Genomic DNA, 12385 nt, shown 5'->3' on the forward strand with positions numbered 1-12385 from the left:
AAACCCATTTTGGTGGGGGGAGGGGCTCGTGTTTTCTTGTCACAGCTTACTAAATTACTAGCTCTTTCCTTATCCTCTGTGTATAGCTCAATTTTTCTGGCTCAAAATGGGCTTAAATGTCCTATTTGAATTTGTGTCTTATATTATTTGCTTGTTAGTTATAAATTGCTGTGCTAAATGGTATAGCTTGTTAGTTATAAATTGCTGTGCTAAATGGTAATAGCCAACAGAAGATTGAATGGTTATTTTGAATTCTAAAACAGTGAAAAAATGGATGAACATAATTTTTCTTTTTAATTTTGAGAATAAGCTGTATTCCCCAGAGTCTGTAGGGAGAAGTTTATAATGTTTTAACATGTGCTCTCCCAGGCCATCCCTTCTATTTTTATGGATGAATTCTTTATTTGACTCCCAAAACACTTTGTTGCAATAGTTTTTTCCCTCAAGCTTTGGAATAGATAAGATTATGAATTCCCTTTTAGGTATAAGATGATACATGACATTGTAACCTTTAGGTTACAGAAAAGTTATTTACACGTTCTAGAAAAGTTAGGCAGCATATTTTGAGAGAAAAAATTCCCTTAATATCTAGCTCCTACCCTATAGAGTTCAGTACACATGGGTTTAAGGAATAATTTATTATAGGGATAAAATTTTTCTTTAACAGAAGTTATCACTTGTTTATCTTTCAAGACCATAGACTTCTGTTTGGAGTTGTTTCAGGAAGTCAGTGAGCTAAAGAAGAATGGAAAGTCCTGATAAAACTAGATTACTTCCAAGAAAGCCTTAAATACAAAATTTGTGATTATTTACCTTTTTCTAAGTCAGTTAATTCTATTTAAAAGAAAAAAAATTTTTTTTTAAATTTTTTTTAACATTTATTTATTTTTGAGACAGAGAGAGCATGAACAGGGGAGGGTCAGAGAAAGAGGGAGACACAGCATCTGAAACAGGCTGCAGGCCCCGAGCTGTCAGCACAGAGCCCGATGCGGGGCTCGAACCCACAGACTGCGAGATCATGACCTGAGCCGAAGTCGGATGCTTAACCGACTGAGCCACCCAGGCGCCCCCCCCCCCCAAAATTTTTTTTTTATTTGAGAGAGAGAGAGAGAGCGAGTGAGCATGCGAGTGGGGGAGAGGGACAGAAGGAGAGAGAGATAGAATCCCAGGCAGGTTCCATGTAGAGCCTGATGTGGGGCTTGATTCCATGACTCTGGGATCATGACCTGAGCTGAAATCAAGAGTTGGTCGTTCAACCAGCTGAGCCACCCATGTGTCCCTTAGTTAATCTATTTTAATAATTACTGAAATTCTACATGGAATATAATTCCTCTTGAAAAATTAAAGGAAATAAGTCAGATAAAAAATCTTGACAAAGGAATATAAGCAGCTAACTATTGATATAAGAAAATAAAATCTAAAAATAAGTTGTTTAGGGGCACCTGGGTAGCTTAGTCAGTTGAGCATATGACTTCAGCTCAGGTCATGATCTCGATGTTTTTGAGTTCCAGCCCAGCATCGGGCTGTCTGCTGTCGGCACAAAGCCTGGTTCTGATCCTCTGTCTCCCTCTCTCTCTGCCCCCCCCCCCCCCCCCCCCCCCCGCTCACTCACTCTCTCTCTCAAAAATAAATAAACATTAAAAACAAATAAATAAATAAGTTGTTTAGAGAGAAAAGAAGGTGGGCACCATTCTGGTTTTCAAAAACAAGAGAAAATCATAACGCTATCTTTGGGAATGGGTAATGACTGGGGATTTGGGCTTTTCCAGCAAATTTTCCTGTGCTCTGAAAAATAGGAAATTTTGTATGAAAAACTTTCTTGCACTCTTGGACGCCAAAGCTTGATTATATACTGCTGCTTTGGTTGTTCTGTTGCCAGATGAAGTGAACTAGCAATTACCAACTTTTTCTTCTGTTTTTTTTTTCTTTTTTAATATATATGACTGGTTTCATATAAAAACTTTGTAAATATGTATTTTATAAGTATAGAAAAAAATTGGTCACATAAACTCTACACCTAAAGTAGTTATGTTATCTGTGGGAAGTGTGATATAGAACAGAATGAGGTAGAGTTTTCAGTTTTTTTCTCTGTATGCTTCTATCTTTGAGCTTTAAAAAGAGAGTTATTTGTGTTTTCAGCAGTTAAAATTGGGAGGGGAAGACTTATAGGAAAATAAATTATTTTAAAAATTCTTAAATACTGTAGAAATCCTTATGATTTAAGGCAGATGTTTAATTTTTTTTTTTAAGTGAGAGTATGCGTGAGCAGGGGAGGGGCAGAGGGAGAGGGAGAAAGAGAATCTCAGGCAGACTCCTCACCCGTCACCTCACCCTTCACCTCACCCAACCAAGATCATGACCTGACGTGAAACCAAGAGTTAGACACTTAACCAGCTGAGCCACCAGGCACCCTTTAAGGTGTATTTTTTAAAAAATAGAGATGGAAAATTGATCATGAAACAAATAATGTAACTAATATGCAGTATGACTTTTAGAAATATTAAAGTTTTCTGTATTGCCTTGTTAAGTGAATTATCAACTGAATCTACTCTACAAGACCTTGAAATATAGAATATTATTTGTGTGTTGATAGTTTTGAGTGTTTTAGATGGCTCCTTGCTTATCAATATCTTTAGTCAATATATTTTTAAAGTGTGCTCATTTTCATCTTATGCAGTTGGATTTAATTTTCTTTAACCACAAACATTAGGGGAAATGCACCACTCCCAATCTTCTGAATCCCAAAGTGAATTTTCTGGGGATTTGTTGATCTAGATAATGACAGTTGTGATCTTTGTTCTTTCAGGATTTTTTTTCCCTCTAATATTTGATGGCACCGTTACGATAGAAGAAATACACAGTCAATGCTAGTATTTTACTAGTAACCAACCTTAAAAATTCTTACTACCCTGTGTAATTCTTCTCATTTAGCTTTCTCTACAAGTCAGCCACATACCTGGAAGAAATAAACATTTACCTTTTTCACTAGAATTTCTGATTTCCCCTCTTATATTCATTTTTTTAATTATGTGTAGTTTATTGAGTACTTAGTATTTGTCAGGCACTGGGGATAGAGAACAATAGTCCAGATTCCTGCTGTCATGAAATGTATATTATATCCTAGTAGGGGTTACAGAAAATCAACACATAAATAATTTCAGATAATGCTAAGAAAGGAGTGATTAGGGCTGGTGTCGTCCTAACCTATGTGGAGTTTGGTAACATTACAACTAGAGAAATGAATATCAAAATGTTTAAATATTTATAAGTTAAGGATCAAGCTACACATCCATGCTGCCCACTTCTCAAGGGCTGGCATCCTCAAGACCCAGAGGCTAAAGAAACTGTTGCTCTCTTCTCCTAGCCAGCCTTTCTACTTGCTAGTCTGATTAGTAGCATGGATGACTTGGGGCAGAGCAGGGATGGTTGAGTGGTGCCTGGACCCATCAAAAACAGTATGTGAACTGATCCTGTCAACTCCCTAGTAATCCAGTACAGAGAGGTTAACCTCTTTAAGTCCTTGTTTTTGTAACTCAAGACTTTCAGGAAATTCTCAGCTCTTCCCCAGATTGCACTACCCGAGAAGAGAGCAGGGAATGCAGGTATCTGGGACACGTGGCTTAACTAGGCAGTCCTTCTTGGTGGATTTGGGGCAGCCAACCTTAACTGATTAAAGTTTTTAGGAGGAAACATTCCTTCTGTGATTTCTCAGGGCAGAAGTTGTGTTTTTTCCTTTCTCCGTGCATACTGTGGCACAGTCACCTTATCCTTTGGCCTGGGGCAGGGCCGGGGTGGGGGAGACCTCTTTCAGCTAGCACCTCTCCCTTGTAATTCCCACTTGCTCACTTGCTTCCTGAACTTTCAAAAAAACCTTCCTTACAAGGCTAAAGGAAAAAAAAGTCTTTGTTTTAGTGATTGTGGTATGCAGAGCCTAGGCTTCTGACCTAGGCTTTTCTTGCCTAGGTCTAGGAGTGGCACTGGAATGGAGGTGACCACAGACCGCTCTTTTACACCCCTTTTTGACTTTTTCCTATCTGCTACCTCTGAATCTGCCTAGCCCCCAACTCCATTTTTTAAAATGTTTTTGTTTTTTTTTTACATTTTATTTATTTTTGAGAGAGTGAGCATGAGAGCGTGAGAGCAAGCACAAGTGGGGGAGGGGCAGAGAGAGAGGGAGACACAAAATCCAAAGCAGGCTCCAGGCTCCGAGCTGTCAGCACAGAGCCCAACGCCGGGCTCGAACTCACAAACCTTGAGATCATGACCTGAGCTGAAGTCGGACGCTTAACCGACTGAGCCACCTAGGCGCCCCTCAACTCCATTTGTTTTAATTTGTAAATTTGTTTAATGTATAAAGTGAAACTGATACCCTTTAGGATACCTATGTCAGAAAAGTAAGCTCTAAATGAAAATAAATATTTTCTAAAAGATTTTTTTGTGAGAGCTTTAAGTAGCAATGATTAATTTTCCTATCTCTGACTACCCCCCCCCCCCCGCCCCCCGCCGCCGCCCCTCCATCCCCCAGGGGGAAAAAACACACTCAACCAAAAAACCACCAGAGCAAACAACAAAAAACAAACTATATAATATTGTTGTGGATTTGAGTACTGACTTAAAGGTTATCTTGTATTTTCTCTTTCAGGTGTGAAAGTTGTGTCGATTTACTATTTATGAGAGGAGCTGGAAACTGTCCTGAATGTGGCACTCCACTTAGAAAGAGCAACTTTAGGGTACAACTCTTTGAAGATCCTACTGTGGACAAGGAGGTTGAGATTCGGAAAAAAGTGCTAAAAATGTAAATATTATTGTTTGGATATACAAAGAGGACTTTAACAATTATTTCAGTAATTGATATAATTATTTATTGATGGAAATATGGACAGTTTGGCAAGTGAATAAGTATAAGCTCATCTATGCATTTGTTCAACAGAAATTGATTAAATTCTTAGAGAACTCAGTAATATTTATCTAGCCTTTATTAGAGAAGTGTAGATCCTCTGGATTGATGGCTTACAGTTTATATATTTACTATATATTTTTTAATTTAGTTAACATATATTGAGTACCTACTGTGTGCAAGCACTGTGTTATGCATTTTAGGTACTAGATGGAAATGAGTGAAATAGCTATGAACCTTGCCCTCATAAGGCTTACAGTATAGTAGTATAGGATAGCATGGAGGTAGATAATAAGACAGGCAAACTAAACAACTATGTGACTATGAATTGAGAAAAATACTATGAAGTTAGTGACAGTATTGGTGTAGGTCACTGATATCATGTTTAAATTGAGATTTGAAGGGGGCGCCTGGGTGGCCCAGTTGGTTGAGCGTCTGACTTTGGCTCAGGTCATGATCTCACAGCTCTGTGAGTTCAAGCCTCACATCGGGCTCTGTGCTGGCGGCTTGGAGCCTGGAGCCTGCTTTGGATTCTGTGTCTCCCTCTCTCTCTGCCTCTAACCCACTTGCATTCTGTCTCTCTCAAATAAGCATTAAAAAAAATTAAAAATAAATAAATAAATAGAGATTTGAAGGCTGTTATATAATGTGTTGTAATTTGTTTTAATATCTATCTTTATGTATGGACATATGTATTTATTTTTAATATTTTTTTCATTTATAATTTAGTTTTTACTCTTTGTGAATAGTTTTGGGTTTTATTTTATCTGTCCTTTTATTAAAAGTCACCTGATTATTTTTGAAGTTTAAAGAATATATAAATATAATATATTTAATTTATCTACATATAATATTTAAATACATATTTAAATATCATATTTAAACATATTTACTTAAATATATTTAAATATATGTATTTAAATAAATATATTTATCATATATTATATTTAATATATTTAATATATATGTTTAATATATATATGATATTTTTGGTGGTGTATGTTAAAACCTAGGTCACCAGTGTTTTAGCAGCATCTTTCTAGGTATTTAATCTGTGTTACTTCCTTAATGCCCCCATTATTTGTATTTGTATTTGCATTACCTCTGAGAGATAGTCTTTTTTAGATTCTTATTTTTTATTGATCCCTTATAGTTTTTCTAATTCTTTACAGGTACATTACAATATTTACAGAATTTTATGATCTAGTATTCTTTAGACTATAGTTGTCATGAAAAATAGGAAGGTGTCTTTTGAATTAATCTTTAGCTTTCTGAAAGTTAGCAAATCAATTTATAACAAGTAAATAAGGTTCCTAATTTCTTTTTCTTTATTTTCCATAAGTTTTAGAGGGATTTAACATATTTTATCTTTCTCTTTTGATTCTATTCTGTCTTTGTAGTCATAAGAATTTAAGAACGACGTTTTTGGTCTAATTACAAACATGGTGTCAAGAAAACAGTGTTTTATTTAGTAAGCAATCCTTTTCTATGTATCATGAATAAAATAGGTAAGAAGAAACAAACTGATTAGATAATATTGAAAACAAGAGATATGTAATGTGTTGATTTTTTTTTTTTTTTCTTAAAGATACAATAAAAGAGAAGAAGACTTTCCTAGTCTAAGAGAATATAATGATTTTCTGGAAGAAGTGGAAGAAATTGGTATGTTTTTTTTTTTTTTTTTTTTTTTTACTTTCTGTAATTTATTAATTTTTTCTAATTTACATCCAAGTTAGTTAGTACATGGTGCAACAGTGATTTCAGGAGTAGATTCCTTAAGCCCCTTACCCATTTAGCTCATTCCCCCCCAACTCTGTTTGTTCTCTATATTTCAGAGTCTTTTATATTTTGTCCCTCTCCCTGTTTTTATATTACTTTTGCTTCCCTTCCCTAATGTTCATCTGTTTTGTAACTTAAAGTCCTCCTATGAGTGAAGTCATATGAATTTGTCTTTCTCTGACTAATTTCGCTTAGCATAATACCCTCTAGTTCTATCCACATAGTTGCAAATGGCAAGTTTCATTCTTTTTGATTACTGAGTAATACTCCATTGTATATATATATGCCACATCTACTTTATCCATTCATCCATCGATGGACATTTGGGCTCTTTCCGTGCTTTGGCTATTGTTGATAGTGCTGCTGTAAACATTGGGGTGCATGTGCCCCTTTGAAATAGCACACCTGTATCTGTTAGATAAATACCTAGTAGTGCAATTGCTAGGTCGTAGGGTAGATCTATTTTTCATTTTTTGAGGAACCTCCATACTGTTTTCCAGAGTGGCTGCACCAGTTTGCATTCCCACCAGCAGTGCATAAGAGATCCTCTTTTCCGCACCCTTGCCAACATCTTTTGTTGCCTGAGTTGTTAATGTTAGTCATTTTGACAGGTGTGAGGTGGTATCTCATTGTGGTTTTGATTTGTATTTCCCTGATGATGAGTGACGTTGAGCATTTTTTCATGTGTTGGTTGGCCATTTGGATGTCTTCTTTGGAGAAGTGTCTATTCATGTCTTTTGCCCATTTCTTCACTGGATTATTTGTTTTTTGGGTGTTGAGTTTTATAAGTTCTTTATAGATTTTGGGTCCTAACCCTTTATCTGATATGTCGTTTGCAAATGTCTTCTCCCATTCTGTCTGTTGTCTTTTAGTTTTGCTGATTGTTGCCTTTGCTGTGCAGAAGCTTTTTATTTTGATGAGGTCCCAATAGTTCATTTTGGCTTTTGTTTCCCTTGCCTCCGGAGCCATGTTGAGTAAGAAGTTGCTGCGGCTGAGGTCAAAGAGGTTTTTATCTGCTTTCTCCTCAAGGATTTTGATGGCTTCCTGTCACATTGAGGTCTTTCATTCATTTTGAGTTTATTTTTGTGTATGGTGTAAGAAAGTTGTCCAGGTTCATTTTTTGGCATGTCGCTGTCAAGTTTTCCCAGCACCACTTGCCGAAGAGACTGCCTTTATTCCATTGGATAGTCTTTTCCTGCTTTTTCAAAGATTGGTTGGCCATATGTTTGTGAGTCCATTTCTGGGTTCTCTATTCTGTTCCACTGATCTGAGTGTCTGTTTTTGTGCCAGTACCATACTGTCTTGATGATTACAGCTATGTAATACATCTTGAAGTCTGAGGAAATTGGTATGTTTTTGATGCTTGTACTTTTGGTTGCTACCCTGTGTACTTTTATCTTTTATATGCCTAAGACAACATCTCACAGAAAAATCTCTAACAAGTTTTGTTGTGATAGCTGACATTTTTTACCTATTTACTTTCAGTTGTACTTGAATCATGTTTGTTAAATAGAAGGCATGCTTAAGTAAAGGACATACTTAAGTAATAAACATTTTGTTTTAGGAAAAGTCGTATCACTTTGTATCTGGGGAAAAAAGACTGTATCTCTGTATATCTGTATGTTGATGGGGCATTAGAGTCAACACAAGTAACGAATATACAGATTTTTAAAAAATAGTATTTCTAGTAACTGTGTCTATGGTGACTAAAGCCATATGTTGTTTATCATTTATGTCTCTGTGCATACAGTATTTTGAAAATAGTCGGAAGCAGTTGACTGTTGAAGTGGCATTCTGTTTTTCATGTTATGCTTGAATCAGAGGATAGAGTAATCTTGGGGCCTTTTCTTTTGTGATTAGTCAAAAGGATGCTTTCATCAAAAGAAAGGATTATTTTTTCTTTCTTAAATAAGATTTCATAGATGTTAAAGAGCCTGGAAGTTGTTACACTTCAATTAAAAAAAAGTTATGTGTTTTTTTTAAAGCTGCCATAATTATTACTCAATATAGTTTTGGAAATATTACCAAAATTATAGACTGTGAAGATAAGAATGAGACGTAGGGAATTAAATCATCTTTTTTATTCTTCTCTTCTCACTATACTTCTGTTATTTCATATTTAAAATATAAATATAACAAACTGATCATTCTTTAGAAGGTTTATATATGGGGAAAATTTTTAGAAAACTTAAACTCTTGAGTAATGTAGTATTCTAATGCCTTTAATTTCTTTATTAACTAAGAAAAACCCAGAGAATCTTTTTATTTCAACTGTAATTAAAACTTTTCTAAAATATCTAAGTTCACTTGTTAGGTCATAGCAAATAGCATGTACAGAATATAACTTAAGCTTTTTCTTGGATCTTTTAATGCCTTGGAGCCATTGCTTTTTTTATTTAATTGTATTCATTGCACTTTGTGTATAATGTTAGCAATCATCAGTGGCTTGGATTTTAGTTGAAAAGGGGGTGGAATTGGAAGTGCCAAGGCAAAGTAGAAAAGTTAGGATATATATGGAGAAGATACACCCCCCAAATCTGCAAGAACTGGGAAAATGTAAAAATCTGGCTGTATGTAGATATTAAGTACAGGACAGGAAGTTGGGTAGTAAGCAGGAAGAAATCCAGCTCATGTTTATTCTGAAGGCAATGTCATTAGTCAACAGTCTGGTCAGGCAATAAAGAGAAAGGAGATTATAAATGTCACAGAGCTAGTTGAATACATGGTCACAAGTCCAAGCAGGCAGGTAAGATAATCTAAAGAAACTGATGGACAAAGAAGGTGGGGAAAGCGGGCAGGGATCTTGATTCTAGAATAAGGTTCTGATTGAGCCATTATTTCATACGTACACACACCCACCCCCCCACACACACATTTAAGCTTATTTATTTTGAGAGAGAGAGAGAGTGCGTGCGGGCACGCACACACAGGGGAGGGGCAGAGAGAGAGGAAGACAGAGAATCCCTGTGCTGACACCCAGGCGCCCAAGATATTTTTTTTTTATGAGATGAATTACTTTGAATATATAAATAACCTGGGACCCATAGGTAAAACCATGTTTATGTCTAGAAGTGGGAGCTAGGATTGACAAGTAAGAACCAAGTCTGGATATTATGGCTTATAGAATATGCAGTCCTTTCCTTACCAGATAGGAAAACTGTGGCTCGGAGCATTTAATTTGAAAGTGATTCTGCTATCATGTGTATTCATGAAAGACTATCTTCAGTTGCAGTATGTTGAAACTTTCTTGATCCGTTGGGGTGACTGACATTTCCCAGTCCTCCCATAAAAAGTACTGATTGATGTCCAAAGCATAATGAAGATGACCCTTGTTCATTAGAAGATGTCGTCACGTACACTTTTGTACTTCTCTCACCAGTTCACTTATATACTGAGAGTTGTTTGCATTGGTAACCAAGTCTTCTTATATTAAACTTATAATTATGTAATTTAATTAAGTAGTTCATGTGTTAGGAAAAAAATTGCAAATCTCCTGAAGCATTCTGCTTCTCAAGTTCTTTTTCCACTTTAAAAAATGGAAACTGAACAGTGTAGGTGACAGGTGTGGTTTATACAGGAAAGAAGCAGGGGTGCCTGGGTGGCTCAGTCTGTTAAGCATCTGACTCCTGGTTTTGGCTTAGGTTATGATCTCACTGCTTTGTGGGTTCGAGCCCCATATTGGGCTCTGTGCTGGCAGCATGGAGCCTGCTTGGGATTCTCTCTCTCTCTCTCTCTCTCTCTCTCTCTCTCTCTCTTTCTCTCTTTCTCTCTTTCTCTTTTTCTCTTTCTGCCTCTACCCACTAGCACAGTCTCTTTTTCTCTCAAAATAAATAAATAAACTTAAAAAAAGAGAAAGGACAATTAAAGAAATTAAAGGCTAGACATTGGTTGTATGTCATTAAGTTAGAGAATGACTACCCTTACTTTATATGTTTTAAGTTAAAGTATTTAAGGAGTGTGTATGTGTGTTTCCCTCCCTTAACAGACTTTTGTAAATCATCAGCTACTAATCTTGATCATGTTGGATAAAGAGCAGTTCTAATTATATTTAATGATATTGATGAAGTTTGGGGCCTAGCGTCATGGACTTAGTTTATTTTCTGAGCTTTAGCTCAGTTTAACAAATATTAATTGTTCTATTGAACTACTTTACTTGATGAACATATATGATCTTTGCCTTCTGTAAGTTCAGACTCTAAAGGGGAAATAATTATTTAAACTAATATTTATAATTTAATGGGAAAGTAGTACAGGCATTTATTTGTAAAGTGTTATGGGAATACAGATAACAGAACAATTAATTCATCATTGGGAAATAGAGGTATAGTTTGATCAGAGAAGAGGTCATATTTGAATTTGACCTTAAAAAATGGAATAGGAGTTTATCAGTGGAAAGAGGATGGAAAAACATATGTAGCAAAAGACAGAGTTACAGAGGTACAAGGGTATTGAGCATGTTGGAGAATGGACAAGTAATGTTATAGGTAGGTAGAACATGGGGAATGACCAGAAATGAGGCTTGAGAAACAGAGTAGACCTGGGTTAATGAGGGCTTTGCAAGCTAGACTGTCAGGGTAAGATTTTATTCTCTGGCTAGTAATGAGCCAGCAAGGATAGTGTGGTAGTGATGTGTAATATTGACAGGAGATCCTTGAGGCTGAGAAACGATTTCTCAGGGGCCATTATAGCAATTTGGATGAGAAATAATGAGAGCTTGGAGCAGGTAGTTAGGGAGGGATAGATAAAGGGGATGTTTTAGAGACAGAATATTCAAGGACTAATTTGATACAGGAAGTAAGTAGGAAGAGCAGGCAAAGATGAATTAAAATTCATGACCTTGAGCAGTTGTATGGTATTAATCTAGAAAGTAAAAACTGAAGAACAGGCAATATTTTTTATTGTTTTGTTGGGTGGAGAGTGAAGCAATGAAGGAAAGACTAGTTTTAGCTCTTCTAAGTTTTGTTAGGGTGTGGCTCCACCGCTTTGTTGTGTGTTATTGTTTTAATTGTTGTGGTATAAATCACACTTCCTTTTAAAATCATGTTTCAGCAGCTATCTACTTTGTGTTTTTTTCATGCTTTCAAAGATGATCAGTTTGATGTCTGTGGTACCTGTATTGGCTATGTCTGTATTAATCAAAAGTATAAAATGTTAATTTTATGGACACCTGCTAAGTGCCAGACTTCTGCTGTACTCCCATTATCGTGTATAATTTTCACAGCTGTGAGACAGGCATTTTTATCCCTGCTTAGCATATGGAGAAGAGGTAAAGGGAGTTAAGTATTGTGCCGAGGATCTCATTGCTAGTAAATACTGGAGCCAAATTTTGAACATAGGTTTTTCTGACTCTCAGAGCCCATCAAAGTGCTTGCTACTCTCAGAGGAGTTACTAGTCTGAATGCAGAATATGGGGTGCTAATTGGTGAAATAGCAGGAGTGGATAAAAAGTAGATTGGGTTCATATTTTGAAGGCCCTTAAAGAAGATTGAACTCAGTATTAAAGGTAGAAGGGTGCTATTGAAGATGCTTTGGCCTAGAGTGAGAGGAACAGAGTTGGGAGGGAGGCTAAGGAGTACGTGTTTGAGGATTTATAAGTTAGGGATTGGCCATTTTGTTAAATAAATTTCATTATGAGTCCTTTGAACATCACAAATATAAAAATTTTAAAATACTATGATTTTGAATAATGGCATAAAAATTACAATAGAA

The 12385-nt window shown here is 36.0% G+C and overlaps 1 protein-coding gene across 1 annotated transcript in view; it reads left to right on the forward strand.

Annotated features, from left to right (window-relative positions):
- MNAT1 (MNAT1 component of CDK activating kinase) overlaps positions 1-12385 on the forward strand; it is a 219174-nt gene that overhangs the window by 57625 nt on the left and 149164 nt on the right. Inside the window, exons 2-3 of the mRNA XM_042943427.1 lie at positions 4643-4795; positions 6486-6559. Coding sequence (XP_042799361.1) covers positions 4643-4795; positions 6486-6559 — 227 coding nt within the window. The remainder of the gene's footprint in view (positions 1-4642; positions 4796-6485; positions 6560-12385) is intronic.

The sequence above is a fragment of the Panthera leo genome, chromosome B3 (assembly GCF_018350215.1).
Source record: "Panthera leo isolate Ple1 chromosome B3, P.leo_Ple1_pat1.1, whole genome shotgun sequence".
NCBI classification, from domain to species: Eukaryota; Metazoa; Chordata; class Mammalia; order Carnivora; family Felidae; genus Panthera; species Panthera leo.